The sequence below is a fragment of the Oreochromis aureus genome, linkage group 11 (genome assembly GCF_013358895.1).
Source record: "Oreochromis aureus strain Israel breed Guangdong linkage group 11, ZZ_aureus, whole genome shotgun sequence".
NCBI lineage: Eukaryota > Metazoa > Chordata > Actinopteri > Cichliformes > Cichlidae > Oreochromis > Oreochromis aureus.
The window spans coordinates 23,591,622-23,614,661 of NC_052952.1; the positions used below are offsets into that span (position 1 = coordinate 23,591,622).

Genomic DNA, 23,040 nt, shown 5'->3' on the forward strand with positions numbered 1-23,040 from the left:
CTTGGGTCCGGAGTCTTGTTTGACAACATTTTAAGTGCTTCTTAAGCATGCGTTTGCACAAACAGTTCAACATTGAACCCTGGGTTGAGTTTTTTAGTCCGGGCAGTCGGCTGGCTGATGCTAGACAAAGTGATGCACTCGGTGTTACTGCAAACAGAGACGGCATTGTTCTCAGCCAAGCTTAGAGACCCTCCTCCTCCTTCCTTTCAGCCTCCATTCCTTCTAATCCAGGTGAACTGAGGGAGATCATTGAAAAGGCCATCCATTGTCCCCCTTCCCCTTCTCTTCGCTTTCTCCCTCTACACCACACCTGTATCAATGGACAGACCTGCTTTTCAGTAGTGGCCCTAGAGGGAAAGTGGCTCTGTAACAAGAGATGATTGCATAGTTTCTCTTGAAATGGAAGCTGATGGAGGGGCTTTTTTGTTGTGTGGATGGAGCACTGTGGTGCCTTTTAACAAGTTTTCTTTGTACGCAAGGTGTTGGTGCGCTCCTTAAAGAGTTTCTTTTCTTTTTCTTTTTTTTTTTTTTGTACAGAAAGTCGGATGTTTGCTATGTGCAAACACATGTTTGTGCCGTCCATGTATCATGCACTTGCTTGTTACTTGGCCGCTTGCTGTTTTGGCTTTCTGTCTTGGCCTCTTTAGGAAGAGCCAGAAAGGGAGAGGGGTGGGGAGGCGAGGCAGTGTCTTCTCTTCTGACTACTACTTGTCACCGTGGTCCTCTGGGTGTGTGCTTGCTCCCTCAGGTTGCTGGAAGCCATCTCCTGAATCTTCTTCCTTTTCAGAAGCTTTTAAAGGAAACACTTTCTCCGTTTATTTCTGTCCTTTTTTTTTTTCCCCTTCTCGCTTCTTCCCAGTTTGCTCTTCTTGCAACAAGCTTGCGGCGGATTTGTGCACCAGTGATTCATGAATTTTTTTTTTTTTTTCTCTGGCACAGCAGAGTCATGCGGGGTACATGCATGTGTGTGTGCATGGAGGGTGTGCTGGGTCTGAGCGACAGAAGAAGACTGAATGCTGGGGGGGAAAGGTAGAGAAGGATTGTGCTGTGATGCCAGCCGCGATTAGAGCAGTAGCACTCGCCATTTAAGCACACATTTAAATAGACACAGCCTCGGGAAGATGGGGGGGCGAGGTGAGGAAAGGATAAGGTTCCTCTGCTTGTGTAAACTAACACAAGTGTTCGCAGTTGTTCTTGTTTTTTAATAGGAGACCCTCAGGCTCCTCCTAACTTTCTCTTGTTCTTTTGTTTGTCTCCTTTTCCTCCACAGTCTCCTTCTCCAGTGAATTCCTTTCTTTTTACACAGAATTGCTTTATCTGGGATGGATTATTAATGTCCTCCATTGATGTTTTTCCTCTGTGCCTCCCTCCGCTCTCGCCCGTCTTCGCATTCTTTTCCGTGACTCCATCTTGTGTGTCCGCTGATTTGGCTGTCGTCCCTGTGTCAGTCAGTGCCCCCCCCCCCCCTTCCAGTTTATCTCTCCTCCTCATTCCTTCCTGATGACTTTGTCCTCTCTCCCTTCCTCATCACCTCAGTCAATTGTGTTTGCTTCCTGCCTCCTTACCGTTTCCTCACTCCTCTTCATTTTACAGCTGTTCGCTATCCACCCCCCCCCTCCCGCATGTCTCCTTTCCTTTACATTCTCTGAACCTGACTTGTCCTGCTTGCCTCTACTTTGACTGTCCTACTTTGATTTCCTCAGCTCTTCCCCCAGCTCCTCCTCCTCCTTCCTCTCTGTTGTTTATTTACATAGATGGAGGTAGGGCTGTCAGGATGGATTGATGGATGACGAGAGGCCATGGGTGAGAGGATCCTCTGGGTTTGATGGACGCTCTTGTCACTCAGGATAATACTTACAGAATTGGCTGGTTCGTTATTGTAAAAGTCCTTCCATGGAAGACTTGGCATCTATATTAAGAAAACCTGGGCTGCTCATTCTGGTATCCGTTCATTATCAGTAGGTCTAACATGATTACAATATTGTGAACTTAAGGGCCTCACCAGCTAAAGTAAACCTTTTTTAAGACTCATATTAGCATTTTTGAACATCTCCATTGACAAAGGCTCTCAACTGCACTGTGCGTCTGCCCTTTTAAAAAGCTCGTCCCTTGTAGATGACATAATTATGCAGTGTCAACGTGTGACAAGCTGAGCTCTGCTGCATTAGAAGAATTAATATGTGCAGCGTAGGAGGGAGTCTGTCCACGGTCTTCTAATGCTCACAGCCACTCAGTCCCTTCTACTCATCTTGAAACCATCAGAGTGTAGAGGCAGTTATCTCAGGAGCCATCAAAGCTAACATTACTGTCTTTTTGGCCCAGTATCTGGTTTTAAGACTCATAGTAGACTCATAACACAGTATTACATTAATATGTCACGAATAATAAATGGACTGGAGTTTTTAATTCTGACTCTGGGGTTAATTGGTCTTAAAAGAATACCTTATTGACTGTGATATGATAGTCGTGCCAGACTGATTATATTGAATGTTAGACTTGATTTCTGTGGGACAGGGATTGATTTTAACGTCATATTTTGGTTGGATTACATATAAGCGTTTGGTTTTTGTTAGTATTGCTCACTTTTTTATATATTATCTCTTTAATTATAGAGTTTTTTTCATCATTTCTGAGGATTTTTATTGGGGAAAAATGAAGACGCTCTTCATTAACTGCTACGAACACAAAGCTTTAATTTCATCGTTTTCTGGACCGTTACTGTACATGAGGTTGCAGTTACAATGGAGAGACTGGAGTTGAAATCCAGCTGTGTGGCTGCCTGTTGTTTCACAGTTTATAACAGGTTAGCACAGTAAGACTTGTAGCCTGAAATACTACAGATCCTACAGCTTGAAATATTACATCCGTGATATAAAGGTGATAAACGGTCAACGTGAACTCTAACTTAAGGTTTTGTTTTTTGGGTTTTTTTGGTTTTCTAGTAAAAGACACACCATGAACAGATGGCAGGCTGTAAAATTTTTCTTTCTTCTAATTTGATGAGCTTAAAAAAACATTTTTTTTAACTGTATTAGTGCAAGTGCACATCTTCAGGCACCGTTCTACTTAAAGTTCTACTTAAAGTCTGTGAGCTTAATTAGCTCATTAGCCTGTGGCTACACAACACGTAACATATGCGGATCGTTTGCAGAGCAGATGCTGCAACACTGTGCTCCCGCTATAATCAATAAAACGGGCTACTCTGGGTGCTCCGAGAACATAAAAGTAAACCAATCTTCCTTTTTGTGTGTGTGTGTGTCCAGTCCTTTTACACAGAAATGGGTCATAAAGCACTGATTTCTTTATTTCTTTGCTAAATGAAATTGTCGCCATACATTAAGCGACTTTAGCGTCTGTGTTTATTTTGCCAGTACCAGCTGGCACTTTCTCCCCTATATCATCTCCTGTAGTCTGGTGAAAACTTTTCCTGCAAAGTTTTTGGATCCAAAATCCTGAAAATGCAACACGATCTGAAACGGAAAGCTTTTTATTTTATTTTTTTTAACCTATGAGTCACACAGCCCTACGCTGAACAAGCACTGCAGGTGCAGCGAGTACAAAAAATAAGAATAAAATGAAACCTTCTGTGGCACACCCTCACACAAACAGTCCACACATCCTGTGGGTTCATGTAGCCAAAGCATTAGTGACTCATTGGGGAGGAGCTAATGATAATTCCAGAGCATGATAAATTTTCTTGACTCTTCAAACCGTTTGTTAACACTCAACGACCATGGCCTCCTCTGAGCTGACTGATCTGAGAATGAAGCTAATTGATGCTTTCAAAGCAGGGGAAGGCTATAAAAAGATATCAAAACACTTCTAGCTTTCCACCTTCTGAAATGTCATTATTAAATGGCAGTAAAAGGGAACGGTGAATGGCTAAGAACAATTTCAGATAAAATTGCACCCCGGCTGGGCTAAAAGGCAGAGTAAAATCCTCTGAATGACTTCAAAGGAGCTGTAGGACGACTTGGCTGACACAGCAGTGGCGAGTGCACAGTTACACTGAGCAGCACAAACAGGTTCTATGTGAAGAGTAATTATAAGGAAACCTTACCTGCAACTTCATCCCAAAAGTCAACATCCAAACCTTGCAAAGCAACATCTGGAAAAGCCAGATTCAGTTTGGGAACAATTGCTGTTGACAGGTAAAGTTAAAACCAAGCCTTAGGGGGACAATCACAAAACCTTTTCATACAGCAGGATTAGTGGTGTTTAGATTTTTCTGTTTATTTTCAACAAATAAAGACAGAGTACGTGTTTGTCTGGAATGTCCTGATAAAATGATTTAGAGGACAAATGCAAAACATTTTCTACTTTCAACATAAGAATGGTGGAGATTTGCTGATACTTCTTTCTTTGATTAGTGAGTCCTAATAGTTAAGTGAGCTTAATTGGTAGATGAAATGGTAATTATCAGTTGCAGCATTGGATTTGTTCTTAGAGTGAAAATATGAGCACTGCAAAGTTAAATCACAATAATGCTGACAGGAGCTTGCATGCTGAAAACTGTAAATGTCCTCTTCTAGTTAAAATGGTGCTTAGAGGAAAAATTGAAGGAATTGATCAGTGTAGCAAAAAAAAAAAAAAATCAGTAGATGGCTTAACAGTTGGCAAAAACCCCATTCGTGCCAAGACTGTAATGGTAGAAGCGACAGGACAAATGGGGCTGCAGAGATCATGCGAAAGCACGCACTCGGATGAGCAAGGGGAAGAGATGAGTGCAGGCCATGCTGTTGGAGGTAAATGTATGTTGGCAGTAGCTAAAGGGAGGGAAAGAGTGAGAGCACAATGGTGAGCGAAAGAGAGGAGCCTGTTACTGAACCATCAGTGGCGGTAATGAGACACAGGTGCAGCGCATGGAACCATATCCCCTAACAGCGAGGAGGATGGGAAGGCTGCGTGTAAGTCAAGGATACTGTAGAGCTGCAAGACGGAAGACTCAATGCAGCATTTCACTTTGATGGAACATTATTACTTATTAGCATGCGCATCCCCCACAGGAGTTTGCAGACAATCACCCGAAAACAGTAGACACCCCGGGGACGTGTCGTTACTCAGGGCGCCCAGGCTTCTTCTGACTCTCCATTCATTTGCATCTATTTTTAAGCGCCGAGTTAAAAAATTATAAGTGCAAGAAATTAAAAAACAAGCATGACATGCAGCCACATCATAGAATTAATTCTGGGTCTTTGTTTGTAGTTCATCAACTCTGATCATTTCATTTAGACTTGGATTTTCAAACATATGCTAATGAATGGGAAGCCAGGAAAAGCCAGAGCTTTGCAACACTGCAACTGATTTCAGCACTTGATTGTTAATGAACTTATATTTGGGTTTGCATGCTAAAAACAGAAAACGTTGGATTAGCTGGAAAAGCTGCTTTGAAAATTGGTTTGCAGAGAGGATGCAATGAGAAATAGATTAAGGAGGGCCGAGGGGAGAATGTAAGGTGACAGATTGAGATAGGAGAGGAGAGGAACAGAGTGGTGGAAGAGGAAAGAAGGGCACGAGCTGCAAAGGAAAAGGTGTTAAGAAAGTGTCAGGGGTATTGAATCAGAGGGGTGCTTGTGAGGATGCGAGCGGCAGAAATGCACTCCCTGCTGCAGGCGAGGTGGGGTGGCTACTGTTGCTTCCGTGCTTGTTTTTCTTTTGCAACTTAAAGATCAGTCTAAGGCACAAACCAATTAGACGTGGAAAGGAAAGCAAAGGAGGACGTCCTGCAGTAAACAAATGTGTGCGGGCGTGCGCGATCTAGAGAGTGGGGAAAGTGAGATTAAGAGCAGGTGCAGTGTGCAATTTCATGTGGATGCATAGTTTGTTTGAATGGTAGACCTAAGAGGGGGTAAGAGAATGGCCTTTGTATTCAGCCAGTACTGAGTGAGTAAATATTTTGGAAGGGCATGCTGTGTGGGTAGATTGTTCTTTTAGGCAGCGGGGGTGACAACAAAAGAGGGCAAGATAAGAGGAAAGGAGAAGGCGAGCTAAAGGAAACTGTGAAGCAGCAGCTATGTTTATTTCGCCATGTGGAGACGTGAACACAAACTGGGCTTTGTCCCGCGCCCAGGCTAACTTAATGTTAGAGCTAGCTGTGAGACCTCAGAGAGATGCAGAAACGACTTTGCTCTTTCCCCTTCATTTGCTGCCAAATGACATCGCTTACTCTGCTACGGGGTTGCCCTCGCTGCCAGTGGCTGCTATCATGAATGAACAATGTGCACTTCTCAGGGTCCCTACCTCTCCTCAGGGTGCTTCTCCACAGGCCGTAGGTGTACACTACAGGACACGAAGCTAGGCATGAGATGGTATTCCTGCTGTGGCAGCCTTGTTAGAGCGATGTTTGATGTGTCTCATTTTCTAACGTGGGAACATGGTGTGAGTACAAATAGAGAAGTGAAGCACGCACACACACACACAGCAAACACGGTCTGGTGTGACCTCCACATGGCCCCTGTGGCGTTATATGTATTTCCTTTTTTTTTTTTTCTTTTGTGTAAGGGCAGGATGGCTCTAAAGTGGGGATGAGGGATAGAGGGGTCATTCATTCACCTCGCACACACGCACATACACCTCCCTCACAGGCCTTTCATCTTTACTCTCACAGGCATCTCTTGTTCTGTCAGTCTTGCTGAAGAGAAAGAAGGCGAGGGGGAGAGAGGGAGGGAGACAGAGGAAGGATGTCAGGGAAGGGGTGAGAAGGGTGGGTGAAGAAGAAGGAAAAAGACAGCAAGTGATTCGAGTTTCCTGTTCCACGCGAAGCCATCTACCAACCTGCCCCACCTTCTTCTGTCTGGGGAAAAAGTAAAGCACGCTCAGCTTCTCTGCACAGTCATCTTAGTTTCATCTTCTTCCACCCTCCCTCTCTTTAATTGTATCCTTCGCATCCTTCTCATCCTCTTGTTGCTCGGCCGTATCAACACCCACCCGCTCCCCCCGCACTCTTCCTGTGTCCATCCCTTGCTCCCCCCTGGGGCTTACCTCAGTGGGTTGGTTCCAGTCTGTCTGTTTGCTGATGACTCCACTTGGAGCAGATGTGATGCTCAGCAGCTGTTTCTTTGCTCTGCAGTACCCCCCCCCCCCCCCCACACCTCCTCTCCCCCTCCTCCCTCTTATCTCCCCACACTCACATCTCTCTGTCTCCCCCTCCAGTGTCTCTTATGTTCCTATTTATCTACGTGTCTTTTTGTTCCCCGCTCCGACGTTGCTCAAGCGTAAATTGGCGAGTTTAATTTTGCTTTCAGATGTCTTTTTTTGTTTTTTCCTCCCCTCGTCTTCTCTGACCAGCCTTTCCAATTTGCTTCACTTTCCAGCCTTCCCTGATGCGGCTGTTAATGTTCAAAGCATGTAAGGATTTAATGTCATAACAATAAGTCTGGAATCTGCGTATTTGTCTGCCACATGAATGCCAACTGTCGCACTGTAATCATGTGAAACAAATGTTGGCCGTTGATGGCAGCTCTGCTGAGGGTAGAGGGGAGAGTATTGTTTCCTCTATAAATCTGTGGAAATGAGAGAAATGTGAATGGCGAGGGTTTGTTTCTGTTTTTCATTTCGCCAGCGACATTGTGTTGTTCAAAGTCAGGCTCAGCGCTGGAATTAGAATTCTATGTTTAGCTTAAGATGTATAGAGATAAAAATGGGACTTGGACACTTGAAGAGTGATGGAGTGGGTTTTATTTAGGCTGAGTCCCCTCAGTGGCCTGTGCTTCTTTGGATAGACTTATTAGAATCTTTATTAGCTCTCTCTGTGTTCATCTGTTATCTCTGTCTCTTTGCCTCTGCCTCAGTAAGGGGTTGGCTGGTGAACTGAGCATCCTCTGACAGGGACCCTCTCATCCGATATTAGAGGAGAAGCAAGAGGGGGGTTCTTGCCACTGTCATGACTTAAGCCTGGAGAAATCTGTTTCTGGATGGGCGTGTGGTTGCATCGGTGTGGCAGGGCGCATTCGGGAGTGTGTGCAAATACGTGCGTGTCACATCTGTAATTGGGTGCCTCTGATCTTGTGGAAATCTGGGATCAGTGTGGCAGATCCACCGACTAATCAACGCTCAGAGCTTGCGCACAGGAACGTCAACCTGTGCTTTACTCCAGAGGCTGGAATATCACCACGCTTGGGATTTAATCGCTCCAGAAATCCCTTAATGGGAAACGTTACATGAAGCCTAATTTGAGGATGTTGAGATAAAATGTTGCTCTGTGTGTGTGAGAGAGAGAGAAAGCTTGTGACAGCGAGGAGGGAGGTGTGTGTGTGTGTGTGTTGTGTGCTCGACTGAAACTCTGATAAAAGATATTGAGCGCCACTTTGCCCCCGTTGCTCGCAGATGATAAGATTACAACAAGGCCAGAGGTGTTTCTGTTTGCACTTTAGCCTCTCTGCTCTGCCTTCTCTGTGACCGTGAGTATTCATGGTGGCATACGGCACAGCGTCATTGGGAAATTCATAAGGGGGAATCATCACTCATTCCTGGTTCCCCTTTGAGGACTGCGCTAATTAGCCAGCGTCTGTGATTAGTTGGCTTGTGTTTGATCTGCTTCACTCCTCTCCCTCCCTGTCGAAGGGCTGCCTGCCTGTGCCGCGATTTGGCTGTGAGGTGCGCCAAGCAAACACTCAAAAGCAGACACACAAAGATGTACACAGCGCCGCTTTCCCCCCCCCTCTCCTTTCCCTGCCTTTCGGAGACACTGCAGGTGGCCTCGGAGACACAGTATCATACACCGGCAGACAGCCACATACACACAAACATGTGAGCCGCAGTACTCCAAACCAAAGCTCACAACACTTCAGTCGAAAGAGTATATCTGTTAATATTTCACTACTGCATACCAAGAACTTTGTTTACTTTCTCTTAGCGAGTTTCAGGCTGCCAATAAAATTCCCCTGAAAAGCCAGGCAGTACGCTGCTTATTAAGGCAACAGAGGGTGTGGGTGGCTAGCTGAGAAGGGGATTTACTTAACTTAACCCCGAGTGATTACAGCTAAAGATGGGCGAATTATGAATGTAATTAAATTTGTACAAATCCCCCTTTGCTCCCCTTTTTTACATTAGGTCTCAATGGCAAAGCACAGTAAGGGATACCCATGCTGCGCTTAATATGACACAAATAGGAGAAACTCTTCGGTGCATGACAGAGCATTGTCTAATTACACAGTGGCTGTGATATTGAAGGGCCCGTCTTGTCCTTGAAGCCGGCTACTGGAGCATGGCAGGGCCATCTCTGACTGTTCATACCCCCATCTATCTACTCCTCACATCCCAATCCTCTATCTGTCACTCTGCCTTAAGGGGGTAGATGGTAAACAAAGGCAGCTCACATCCAATGTAATGACGACCTGACAGGAGACTGCTCCGGCAGCTCGTGTGTCGGCTGCTGTGCCTGCACCAGTGTGTCTGTGTGTGAGTTTGTTATTGTGCTCCTCTTTACGATCTCTGAGAAGTGGCTTCAATCTTCTGAGAGTCAGATCAATTGTAGCATCATTGTGACTGCTGAGCCATTACAGGCTAAAACCAGGGTTCACACTGTTATTGAGGGGAAACTTGATCCTCTGGTGTTCACCTCTCAGATGGGTAAAAAGTGTTTATCCTCACTACTAAAATCTAGCTTGGCTGAGTTCTGCTCTCAATATAGAGCTTTTTTTTTTTTTTTTTTAAATAGATAGTCATCAATTACCTCATCGCTTCCTCGTTGCGTTCTTTGAAATTGTTTGACTGACAGGCAGCATAGGTTTTGTTTTGAGTGGCAGTGACCTGACAGCTGCTGGAGCTGTAATCTTGTGAGTTTCTGAGTTACTGTGCTGTTGCCTTAGCTTACACTGGGGAATAGATATGAACTTATTCACGGCTCATTGAAGAATTATGTCGTAATGGTAATAATGTGTTTTAAGGGTGGAAACGTTGGCTATTTTCGTTTTTGGTCACAATCTGATCTTTTTTAAAAATGTGTATTTGCATATCGGGGGAAAACTCAGCAAAATTTCCTAAGGGCAATGTATTTTTGGTGACTCTAAAATACCAAAATACCCAAGAGATATTCTCATAAAACTGGGACGTGCAGCAAATACTGTAATTGTTGGGGCCTAGTAAGAATGAAACTAAGCTTTCCAAAGCAAATCATTTTACATGTAATAAATGTAATAGGTTTAAGACCATTAAATTTATTAGTCAAGTAATTGCTGAAAAAGCAATTAAGGATGGGTGTTATAGCATACTTGTAACTAAGTGCTGGTGGTTGGTCACTTTATGCTACTTTTCATGTAGCCTTTGGACCTTTATTTGTTTATTGCTTTATTAGATTACTTTGTGACTAAAAAAAAAAAAGGGTTAAGAGGAATCATGTGAGAGCTGCTGCTCTCATCAGGATGTTGTTACTTTATTTCAAAGCTTTAACTGCGTCATGCGTGTGCTATTTGAATCGCACGCATGTTTGTCTTTTTAGTGGAAGGTCATAGTTTTATTCATTTATTTTTGTTGAATTTTATAGTTCCCGACTTTACTCAGAAGCACCCACTTTTTATATATATATATTTTTTAACCTCGTGTGTTTGCTCGCTTCCAGCCAGCCACAGCTTCTCAGTGGATTTTGTTTAATTTTATTTAACAGACTGACTCGAGGAGAAATATCAGGTTATGTCCCCCCCTCCCGTTTGATCCGTCTCCTTGAGCTCTATGTCTTTCTGTCTATTAGCTCTTCATTCATTCATCTATCAGCGTCAAAACAATACACCGTGTACCCAAGGCAAGTTGTCATAGTGACTGGAGAATAATCAAAGTTGATCTCAACATTCAGTACAAAGGAAAGAGATGGAGGGAGTGCCAGAAAACAACCCTGAATATAACCTCATCAAAAATCCCCACCTGTTTATTACTCTCTTGCTCCAGAGTGCCTTTTTATAGATCTTACAGAGCAAAACTTCTTTCTCTTTTCCTTTCTGCTACAGTCTCATTCCTTTCCTCATCAGTAACACCACCCTCACCCTCCTTTACGGGAAAACTGATAGCAGGAATGTATTTGTGTGCAGCGTTTCATCTTACCTGCCTCCTATTGAGCCTTGAAGACAATAGGCTGTTCACCTCTGCCCCGATGGCTCACCGCAGCCCTGAGAGACGGCAACTCTGATACATACAATGCAGCAGTAGTAACATACAAAGAATGGCTTCATTCTACTTTTAATTGCTTTGGTTATCTTTGTCTTCTCCTCGTATCTTTTTCTTCTGCTTTGCGACATCCTTCGTGCTCGATGTTTACTAATTGTCGCTGTCTTCCCAACTCACTGTAGCTCTGATGAATCTTTATAGGGGGGGAAAAAATCTGCTTTTAATGGGTCCTCGTTTCACTTTGAAAGTGCTGGTGGTCTAATCAGTTATCCATACCTTTGAGCAGCATATTGCAGTCTTGTAGTAAAACGAGTCCAAAGCATATTAAATATAACTTTTGCTCTGATTTTTAGCTAAACTTTTGCAAGAGGAGACACACTTAAAAGCATATGGGGGTGTAGAAATTTGGGAGCCTGACTTGCCCGTCCTAACAAATCTTTCCCTGCAGACTTTTTTTTTTTTTTTCTGTGCTCCTACACAAAATTCCCATCAGTAATTCAATCCAGCTGGTTTTTGCTGTGTGTTATGATGGACACAGTCATCAGATTATCATAATATTGGTACACTCCCCCTTGTTTGTTTGCATCTGGTGCTTGACCTTCTGTCTTCCATATGGCTGGCATTGATTTGGTAACACGCTGAGTGATCCTCCTGACAGACTGACTGTGCTAATGGCAGTCACTCATATCACAGTACTGCATTTTAATCCTTTAATGTGTGGCATAAATTAGGTTGGTCTCTCACCCCCTCAACTATGAATAAGCTGTGGGCTGACAGCTTTGTTGACCAATGGGCTCATCAGCAGCAGGCTAAGTGGAAGTGGGAAGCGAAGCTGGGAAATGAACCCCCCACCCCACCCTACCCAAGGGGAGGTAAAGGTGAACGCTGGCAACTAAAAACCTGGAAACGCAGCTGTGTTTCGGTGCGTGGGCGGGGTTGTCATGGTTTTCCTCGCGCTTTAATGTGTAGCTTTCTTTTTAATTCAGGGACTGGATCACACCCAGCTTGAAATATCCTCTCCTGACTCCTTGGTAGACTCTCACCTCCAAGTGTTGTTAGGGAGGTGAAAATAGGAGGTATAATCACATTATGTTAGCAGCTGACATGCCCATGGACCGATGTATACAGGCATCCACACAGTGATGGATGAGGTGACACACGCACAGCCTGCCTTGGACATTTGAAAAAGTACCTAGCACTTTGCTTCAGCTGTGCACTTCTGTCTTACCCATGAATTAAAGGATCAGGCTGTTTCTGAAGCGATGCTGCCATACTCTGTCTGGATTTATGCTTCCAGTGTCATTCACACAGTGATGTCTGATAGATTTTTTTTTTTTTTTTTTCTTTTTGGGAGAGGGCAGCATACATAATGGGGAATAGATCAAGATATTTCCTAGATACTGATACTAGACCTGTCTAAAAAGTGATCCCCCCCACCAAATCCTCTGATTTACATTTTATGCTCAGGCTCTGACTGCAGATCTGTCACTGTGGTCACCCAACACAAAGACCCAGTATTGCATGCCAGGATAAAAAAAACATGCCCACTACAATTACCATGAGAAGTGATGGCACACAGGGTTGGGATGAAGAAGTCAGACAGAAAAAGAACTGGCGGAATAGGGAAAAAAAAATAGCCGAGGAAGAGCAGAATGAGCCAGAGGGATGAAAAGGATTTATTCCAAAGTGAAAAGACAGGACGGTGCTATAGCACTGAGAAAAGGATGGGGAGGAAAAAAACAAAGTGAGCGATGCAATGCAGAGTGAAGGCAAGAGTGGTGGAGGTAGAATGATGTGCACGGCCTGAACAGACAAAGCCGAGCCAGGAGCCGCGGGGGAGCTGGGTGTCTGTCAGCCATCCAGCCAGTAAGTTATTCAGTCACTTATTCAGTTGAAGCAATAGCGCTAGCAAGGGAGTATAGAAGCAGCTTGTTTGGCTCAGGAGGACTGTCCTTTCTGTCCACAGTAAACTGCCTGTTACAAGCCAGACTTTACTGACCCTAAACGGGCCCAGCGCCAAATGAAAACATGTGGTACCGTAAAACCGAGCTTGTGCTTTATGGCCTTTGCCATTTTCCTTTTTGTGTTTTATGCCTTATACACCTCTGCTTTATACAGCTGCTTTATTTCTTTGTGTCCTGGAGTCATTCTCTCTTTGACCACCTCTCTCTCACTCACTCTCTTTCTCTCGCTCTGGATCACCCCCCCCCACCCCCTCCGGGTCAGGTACAGTGTAGATGTTCTTATTTATCAATAATGAAGAGAGGCGGAGGAGAGCACACTGCTTTCGTTCTTAACCGTGGATGAATTATTCACCCTGTGGAAGAGTGCCTGTCCACCCTGCGTGTGTGCGTACACACATTCATGTCTAAATATGGGTTTGCTTTACATAGTTGTGTGTATGGAAATGGTTTTTTTGGGGGAGTTTTCCTTACCACAACCACACAGCTCTTTTTCGTTTTTTTCTACTTCCTGTATGTGACACTTTGGCAGATGCTAAGTGAGTCAATGTGTTGTGTAAGGTTCATCCTCCTGTTGCAAGGTGTGATACGGTGCAGTAAAGCGAAAAAAAACCTCCACTGTCATTTCTAATGACTAACTCCAATTTCATCCCGAAACACATGATTCGTATTTCAAACCGGTTCTCCCGGCGTAGCTCGCTTGACCCGAAACATTCTTTATGTACATAACTGAGAAAGGAGGGATGGAGGATGAGGGAGTGTGAGAAAGGCAGAGAGAGAGGGAGAGAAGGGTCCATAGAGACATGTATGCATGAGCTATTGTGTATGTAATTTCATGTCAAAGGCTGTGCAGTTTAATGGTTTGGAGATCCCACCGTGAATACTTCTACACTGCTAGTTCCTCTTACTCCTGAACTCATGCATAGTGCATAAACTAGTCTCACGGCAAGACTAAGGTCACGGTCCAGCTGTGTACGTGGAGGTTTGGGGTTTCTGAACTAAAGTGCACGCAGTTTTAAGTGTATAAATTGTACAAATATATATATATATATATTTTTCGGTTTTTACTTCCCTGCTGGGTCTCTTTCATTAAGACGATACACTTAATTGAATTGGCAAATGCTTATTTTTGCAAATGATATTCGCTCAAGTCCTAGGGCATGTTTGTTATAAACAGGCAACTAAATAGGAATATGCATCAGTATACAAATGCATGTGTGTATGCACTCGCTTACTAAACACACACACATATACACACCTCCCGGTGCAGATTTCTCCTCCAGCTGTTCATTTCTCCTTGGCACTTTGAAGCCTGTTCGTGTCTCTCTGTCCCTCCCTCCAAACCCCCATTTTTTTTTTTCCTTCTCTCCCCTTCTGTTACATTTCATGTGTTTCTGCTTTCCTTCCTCTTTCTGCCTGTGTGTCTGATTCCCCTTTTTCTTTCCACAGTCAATGTTCGGAGTCAGTTATCAAATATTTCATCATGTCACTGTGAACAAAGTGAAATCTAGTACTCTCTTCTTCTTGCACCTATTTTTTTTTTCCTACTGCTGTTGCATCACAGAGGTTGGTTTTACCTCCTGTCTCCGGCATGCAACCTTGCTGTAACACCAAATGTTTTTCTGTGTTAAATTTACAAGTTAGTGGAATATCTGGAGTTTTTTTAAATGTCGATCTCTTGTGATAACCTTAAAGTCTCTGAAGTGTGCCTCCTTTTTCTTTTCTTTTAACCCTGGTGTTTTTGACTCGGTACTTCCCACTGGAAAAGCAGCATGAATAGAATATTAGGATGTCATTGGAGATATCCATAATGCACAGTGGCTACTTCTAAATGTAGCTTTCTCATGTGCTATCGATTGGCTCCTTATAGTAAGCCCAGTGGAAAGGTCAATGAGAAGACGAGACACATCTCAAGTCTTCATTTCCTAGTTTTATTCTTGGCTTGTCAAACTGCCCCGCCTGTCCAAGCTAAGCCGTCCAGACAATGCTCCCTGCATACCAAAGTACCCAGATCTACGTGTGTGTGTGTGCGCGCGCGCAGCGTGCGGACATTCATTGTAGATTTGCGTGGCTGTATGTGTGGCCACGTTCATTTGACTATGCGATCATAAGGCAAAGAAGGCAGTGATGTCTGACAGCAGCGGCAGACAGCAGGTTTGGGTTGGTGCTGTTCCAGGCTCCAGCTGATAACAGCTATTAAAACAGACCAGAAGCAGTTAGGACATGACACACATCCACTGCAGTGTTGCCATTTTGTTATGGACACAACAATGGGAGCACCACACAGAAATGAGTTATAAGGGCAGCTACACTGGCAGGTCATTTTAGCTAAAACGTCAGATGGCACCTGTCCGCTTTAATACACGTTTGACTGTCTCTGCTTATGAGTTTTTGCTGCTCAAACAGAGTTTGAAGAAGATGAACAGTTGGTTCCCAGTGACAAAAACTGAAATATTACAGTCTTTCATCTCAAACAATAAAGGGAAGATTTTGTGAGGAGGGATACTAGCCAAGAGCTACAGCCCCTGGTGAGGAATAGAAATGAAATGGTTTGTTATCACGTTGCATCCCCAGGCTCAAGCTCATAGTGTACATATGTACATCGACCCATTTCAAAACAGTGTTACCGTATAAAATAAAGGTAAACAGTACATGACCTCACATGCATGAAAGCCACTTTGAATCTGGTCATTAGCTTCATTGTAACAGTTTCTCACTCTCAAATCTCACTGCCCTGATGTTATAAACTTCACTGTACAAAGCCTCAGTAATAAATGTGGAATTGAATCCATGTTTCTGTGCCAGTGTCTCAAAAAAACAAAATTACACATCAGCAACTTCAGAAAGCTGGTATTTGGCAGCGTGCTCATTCAGAAGCCAAGGCCAGCGCAAAAACTAAAAGACGCTGTTGCACTGAGAATATAACCCAGATCTCTGAACAATGAAGAGGCAAAACGATCTGATGGATGGTGCTTTGCTTGCTTTGCTATTTTGTAAACCGCTAAGTTTCTTGTTTTTCAGGAAGTTTGAATGCCCCAAACCTCTTCTGGATATTGTTTAGTAATGTGGTCAAACAATGTGGTAGTGTGAGTCATTTTTACACCTGTCTACAGTCTATTGTAGACATTCACTGGTTGGTTAACTGGATATGATGCTGGTCTGATCCTGACTTAAGAAGCTAGATCAAATAGGGTGATAATTTGCCACCAGGTGAGCAAATATGGCATGTAGGAACTTAACGGGGTGAGTCTGGAGGCTTTTCATCCAGTTATAACGGCAGCTTTTCTCGGAACGTCTTTGACACACCTGAAAACTTCGATCGCTTGAGATGACCAAAGAGAAGAACTCGTCAAAGCGTCTCTCTTGCTTTCTCCCTCTTATGTTTGGTGTAACACTTGCTTGAATGCACTCAGGAGGTGCACTCAGACTAAGAGAAAGAAAAGGACAGCAGTGTGCAGTAGTCTTAAGGCTCAAATTGAGCTGCAGTGAGACTAATGCAAATAAATTGAAAGAATAACATTGACATTTATTATTTCACTAAAGCTACTTTCGGCTTGTCACAAGGGTTCGCCACAGTGGGTAGCTCTGTATATTTTTGCAAGAGATTTGTCTCCTTTTAATAAATCGTATATTTATCATATACTTTCTTGTTTTTTAAGTAAGGAAAGTAACATTCACGTTACATGTATGAGTGTTTCCCCGTCTCTTCCCCAGAGTGAGGATTACAGTCTGTTAATTTTAGACTTTTAACACTGGTTGTTCTTGCCTAATATAGAATTAGAATAGAACCTTTTATCATGTGGTGCGATATGCGTTAGCTCCAGAACACTCTTTTCAGGCATCTCCGTCACCTCTCCCTCCCTTTTCAGTGGTGCAAACATATTTGAAGTGAAGTGTAAGAAAGGGTAACGGTGGCAAATGTCCCAAACTGATTCATTTGTGAAAACGGCTGTGGATCTATCTTCAGTTTACCTGTGACGGGGAGTGGGAGAAAGTATTTAAAAGGAAAATCAAATCAGAGAAGGCGCAAGCGGCGACAGATTCTGTCAGGACAGAAAAGTGATGACGCTCCCTGCTTCCCATATCAGTTATTATGCTGAAGGAGTGGAAAGCCTGGGCAAAACAATAACAACCATGGGAGAATAATGGAAATGGAGAAATTCATAAAGGCCTTGAAGAAATATGAAAGCCCAGAGTGGTTACTGAGACAGGAATGTGCTAGAAAGGCCAAAGGAAAAGCCACCCACATTCTCTGTCTCCCACACAGACGCACAAACATGCACAGTGGACCAGTGGGAAGCAATCTTCAGGAACATGGAGAATGGCGAAGCTTCATTGTAGCCCACCTGACAGGGCATAGCCCCTAGTTCGATGAAATGACAGCGTCACTGAGCTCTGAAGACTATTGGATATTTTAGTTGATGGCCTGCACTCCCGTCCCCTCTGACGCTCTGCTTTTCTCCACTATAGTGAGGATCAGACATGGAGGACATGAATGCCATTAGGCGTCAGCCAGCCAGGCAGCGAGGCAGGCGGACACAGGCTGATAAGCGTATGTTCGTTTTATAAGCCACGACTGGCTCAAATGGGCTGCAGAGAAAATTAGGATTTGGCTTTTTTTCGCTCGTGCTCGCTCTTCCCCCCCCCCTTCCGCTGGTTTATTCATACTGTTTCACTGTAGTTTTTGCTTTCGCTCTCTGTTCACATCCACAGTGCTTCTCACAAGGTCAGGTTTGGAGTCTACCCAGCGTCTCACAGGTCCACACCTCCCGTTCTTCTCCCCTCGTCTGCCTGTTCTCGCTCTGTTTCTCGCTACCTGCGCCCCCACCTCTCCATTTTTAGTTGGTCCCACTGCATCTCCCATGGTCTCTCTTTCCCTCTGCTAACCCCCTCCCTCTTATTTCGTCTGCTAAATGTCTTTTTTTTTTTTTTTTTTTTTGGTCCCTCAGCTGTCTCCTATTAACCTTGTTCATAGCTCACACTGTCTCCCCTTTAAGATCCTCCTCCTCCTCCTCTCCTCTTCTATCGCCACGTTCTCTCTTCGCTCCCTCTTTCATTCTCTATTCCTGGCATCGCATTCTCTTCGCACCCTTTCATCCCCACTTTTCTTGCACTTCGCCCCCCTCCCCTCCTCCGCTCTCATCCTCCATCACTTTGGCATTCCCAGCCTGTCTCTCGTCTCCTCTTTTCATCCTTCCGTCCTCCCAGCATACTTCCTCTCCTTCTTCCTCTCTGATTCATTTCCCTCTTCACTGATGGATGGTGGGAAATGTCAGCGTGACCAGGCAGAGGATCAGAGAGGACTGTGTTAATATGGCAGGGCTGTCACAGTGCCATCAGCAATAATGTGTGTGTCTGTGCATGCACATCATGTGGGTGTTAAAAGACATAATGATAGGTGACAGTACTTCGGATGCCGACATCTGACTACTTAAGGATGTTGAGGAGGGCAGTTTGTGTGTGCATGTGTTTCGTTTGTTCATGTGCATTTGGTGATGCTTGTATGTCACCTGCAGGCAGCAGAGCTACTGTAAAGTAGAGCAGCGGTGACATAAGGCTTCTGTTCTTACTCTCCTCCCCTCCAACCCTCTCTTTCTCTCCCTCGGTCTCTCCCCTATTCTTCTCACTCTTACCCTTGAACTGTCTTCTATTCACTAATTCCCTTAGTTCTTGTCCCCCTCCGCCTCCAGTCTCTCTGTCTTGTGTTTTAATGTGACTGATGCACTCAAAATGTGTCTCGATTACTTTTTTTTTTTTTTTTTTTTTTTAATGCTGCCTTGTCTCATCATTTCCAAAAGTCTGTTTGTGTAGATGAACATGCACACACTGACTTTTCTTTCTCCCTGTCTGCTGTTCTAATGACACAGAGTCTGAGCCTTCGGGGCCGGGGTTTGGGGACTATCACAGAGAATGAGGTTGCGCAAGTCTCTGTATGTCTTGTGTGCAATATTCATTTCCCCGTGGCTGTAGGGAGTCTCATAAGGCTGGCCCTGTCTCTCATCTGAGCTCTGGCAGGAGTTGACCCGTGGTGGCTCTCATCTTATTGCCTCCAAATGACAGACAACAGGCCTGGCTCAGTTTGCCCCCACATTTTTGTGTGGACATAATAGATGTGTGTGTATGAATTTGCACATAAACGAAATGAGGAGTAAGTTACCGTCAATCCCACACTGTAATGATCTCTGACATGCCGCTGAGTCCTTATACTACAATCAAGACTAGTAATCAAGGTATTCAATAACCTTTTATCCTCTTTTCTCCTCCTCTGCTACATCATTTTTATAACCAGAGTCAGGCTCCCACTCCCAAACCTAATCTGTATTAGTCTGACTTGTTTAAGTAGGCTGACAAAGGAGTGTAGCGTGATCTTTACATAATGCTCTAGACATTTGAAACATTACAGGCCAGGTGCTTGACAATAAAGCAGTAATTTGATGCCTCTGTGTGTGTGCGCATGCTCGCCGTGTGTCGACTTGCATAGCTATGTTCGTGCATGAGTCTTCAAGCAAAATAAAATTTAAAAAACAACAACTTGTTCATCTTTTCAGCCCAATAAGGCTCGCTGCTGATCCCACGGGCTGTTTAGTGGTTGTCCAGAGGTTCCTCTGTGGCTACAAGGGGGTTGTTTTGTGGTTGTAAATTGGGCTGGTCCTGGGAGAGCTGGTGTTATTCTAGGAAAGGCTTGCTTTCTTCCACTTTCCCACTCAGTTCTTCACTCATTCCTGCCTCTTCTCTTTCTATGTATTGATATCTCAGGTCTCCCTTGAGAAGAGAGGGTGCGGTGTTTATTGCTCGTCAAACGAGAAAGACAGCAGTGCCCTTTCCTCTTATCTCCTTACGTATGGGTTTCGTTTGTGTGTGGGTGCTTTTTTTGTGTGTGTTCTGCCAGTGCAGCAGATCATATTAGTTTCAACACAACAGCTTGAGCTCAGCACAAACTAGTGGAACTAGTTTTTCAAGTAATTGTTTGTCTTTAGGGGAAATTGTGTTTTGCTCATTCTATGTGTGTGTGCGTGTGTCTGTAGCTTCCCGGTAAACACACTGCGAGCGCACACACTCTTATGGAAATGTAGGCCTGGCTGCAGACATTTGAAGTTGTGTATCCGCCGGTAATCCACTCTTACTTAAAACAGGTGCCATCTTGCTGACATACACTAATGCGCGCTTACTCATACAAGTAATTACATTTTTCACAGAGACCTGGATTACACACACACAGACGGACACACACACACTTGCACAGATTGTCGTTCTAAAGCTCCTTCGCTCGTTCTGTTTCTCACACACCCACTGACAAAACGCACTAAGAAAAGCATATTTATTTTGACTCTTTGCTGTTACACAGGAATGTGTCGGCACAGAAAATGGCAGGCTATGAAAAGCATAACCCATCCACATGATTTATGACCTATGGGTAAAAAAGAACAGGCTATCCTCCTCTTCTTTTTTTTTTTTTTTTTTTTTTTCTTCTCCCCCAACACACAACTTCATTCCCCCCCATCACCAATCTGTCCGCGCACGCACTGTCATGGAGAGGTACCAGACTCTTGGCCTACTTGCCTGAGTTCAGTAATGCTGTCCTGTGTATCACACACACTTCTATAGTGTCCTCATTTATCTTTGCTTTGTACCAACACAGTTCCTTTTCTTTGCTTTCTCCTGTAGTTTGTGTTTAAAGGAAAACATTGAGAGTAATGCGCTTTTTTTTTTTTTTTTTTTCTCTTTTGTTTTGTTCAGGAGCTTCAGGTCAGCGTGTGAAGGTAGACCAAGAGGTGACATCGTATCCTGGCCAGACAGTCAACCTGCGCTGTGCCTTTGCTGATCCCACTGGGGTACAGCTTTCAATGGTAAGATATACAATCCCATGATGCAGTTGTGTTTCCCTTTGGTTAGTATTTGATTACCTCTTTGCACCACTATACTCTCTACTGCAAACTAGATTTGTTGTGTGAAATTCAAATAAAAATGTCTGTTTCATCCCAAAACTGGAGCTCATTGTGCTGACTTGACACAATACAATTCAGTGAAATTGGGACTGCAGTTACAATTTGCTTTAACACTTGAAGCCAGCAGGTATCCAACTTTAAGTGGATTTAATATTTGACTCAAATTATGACAATTTTCCTGTAAATAAAGTAGTCATTTACTCACTGATTTGATTCTGCGGGTCCATAAAACTGTGTCTAAGGTGGAAAAAGCAATTCACTTCAATAAAATTAACCAAGAAAAATCAGAATATGGCTCCATGTGCCTTGTTTATTTGCCACATTGCACCTAATCTAACAAATCATGGCTCACAGAAATAATCCAGAGGCCAGCAATAGGTTTTTGTCACATTTAGGCTTAATGTTTTATTACTCCAAACAAACAATGCTAAGCTTCATTTTGCTTTAGGGGATTGAATATGGTAATGGCTGCACTTCTTAGCTGCATTTCAATGAAGCTGGAAGTGCACAGCTCTGCTTGGTTCTGCTAAGAACAGTCGAGAGAGTACTTCTCCTGAAAAACTCGCATCCATATTCATACCTGCTCCCCACTTAATTGTGATGCCGTGTACGCAACCCTGTGGAGTTTACATTAAACGTGGATATCTTAAAATGCTGTCGCGGTGTCGCTTATCAATGCCATGATGAACGAGGTCTGCTGTTTTTCATTGTCTCTCTATGCTTCCCGTCCACTGACCCTCTCTGTGTGCGCCATCATAGGTCACATGGATGTACGTGCCAGAGCCAACCCAAGAACCAGTCAACATAGCTGTTTTTCTCCCCGGGAATGAGCCCAGCTATCCTAGCTCACCTGTGAAAGGCAGAGTCAGCTTCGTGCCCAGTCCTCCAAAGGTGGACAGCCCTTCTATCCAGATCACTGATGTTAGGATGACTGATGAGGGGAAGTACGCCTGCGAATTTGCTACCTACCCTGGTGGAAATGTCCGTGGCACCACCCAGCTGGTCATGCTAGGTAGGTCACTAATGTACTCTACGCACTAAGCTTAAGAAAAGGTGTTATAAATCAAGGAAAAAGCCTCGGTGCTTAATGGCACAGAGGCATGAATGCTTTATCTCCAAGAAGCTGAACCTCTGAACCCCTTAAAAATTTGGACTTGTGGTTTGTGAAGCAACCAAATCTGCTAGAATTTAATAAGAAAGAGAGATTTTTCCCATCTCAAGCTTTCATCTTTACTCTTAAGACTTCATGAATAACATCCAGTTGGAATTTCAGGTAATTTCTTGAAGAATGCCAATTTTATTTAAAATTATAAAAATGGATGGTGTTTGATGTGCCAGAAGATGATTATTGTTATTGCAATTATAATTTTACCTATCCAAGTGTCCAGTTACAGTTTGGTCTCTAATTTTCTTGTGCTGTAGTTTTGCCTGTGTACACCACCACAGTACATTTTAATCAAATAACCAACATGTTATTAAAGTGCAGACTTTCACCTCCAACCACCTCTAATAAAACTAGTAAGAGTAACGGACATTTTTAAAACTTCAGAAGTGGTCAACTCACATCTTTGGTACATTCTTAACAAGACTGGGTTCACTGGCCAGCTCCGAAAATGAAAAGGGCCCAAAGACCTTAAACACAACATGACATTTCACCAAGAACATTCTGAAGCAGGTTGGTATATCATTGCCAAAGTCTTTTCTTTTTTTTTTTTTTGTGCTATGAAGCGCAAAAATGTCTTTATAAATGGAAATACTGAGTTTACAGAAATGGACAAACCACTGGTTACACTTAAGAACAAGAAGACCAGATTAGACTTGGTCAGAAAAAGAGCCAGAACAGACCTGAAAAGATTATTTGTGAGGATAAAACCAAGATGAAGTTGTGCTAAAACGATAGGAAGAGAAAAGTGCAGAGGAGGAGAGAAACAACTTGTGATCTGATACCATATTATCTGTTCAACATAGTGGAGACAATATTATGGCAGAAACTGTGAAGAGTACGAGGCTATACTGTCTGCTCATATTCATCCAAA

At 43.6% G+C, this 23,040-nt stretch overlaps 1 protein-coding gene across 3 annotated transcripts in view; it reads left to right on the forward strand.

Moving 5' to 3' along the window:
• The window catches only part of LOC116323773 (nectin-2-like), an 84,736-nt gene that overhangs the window by 9,432 nt on the left and 52,264 nt on the right, over positions 1–23,040 (forward strand). For all 3 annotated transcript variants that reach the window (XM_031744211.2, XM_031744214.2, XM_031744212.2), the window contains 2 exons: positions 20,796–20,905; positions 21,764–22,016. In XM_031744211.2, the coding sequence (XP_031600071.1) occupies positions 20,796–20,905; positions 21,764–22,016 (363 nt within the window). The remainder of the gene's footprint in view (positions 1–20,795; positions 20,906–21,763; positions 22,017–23,040) is intronic.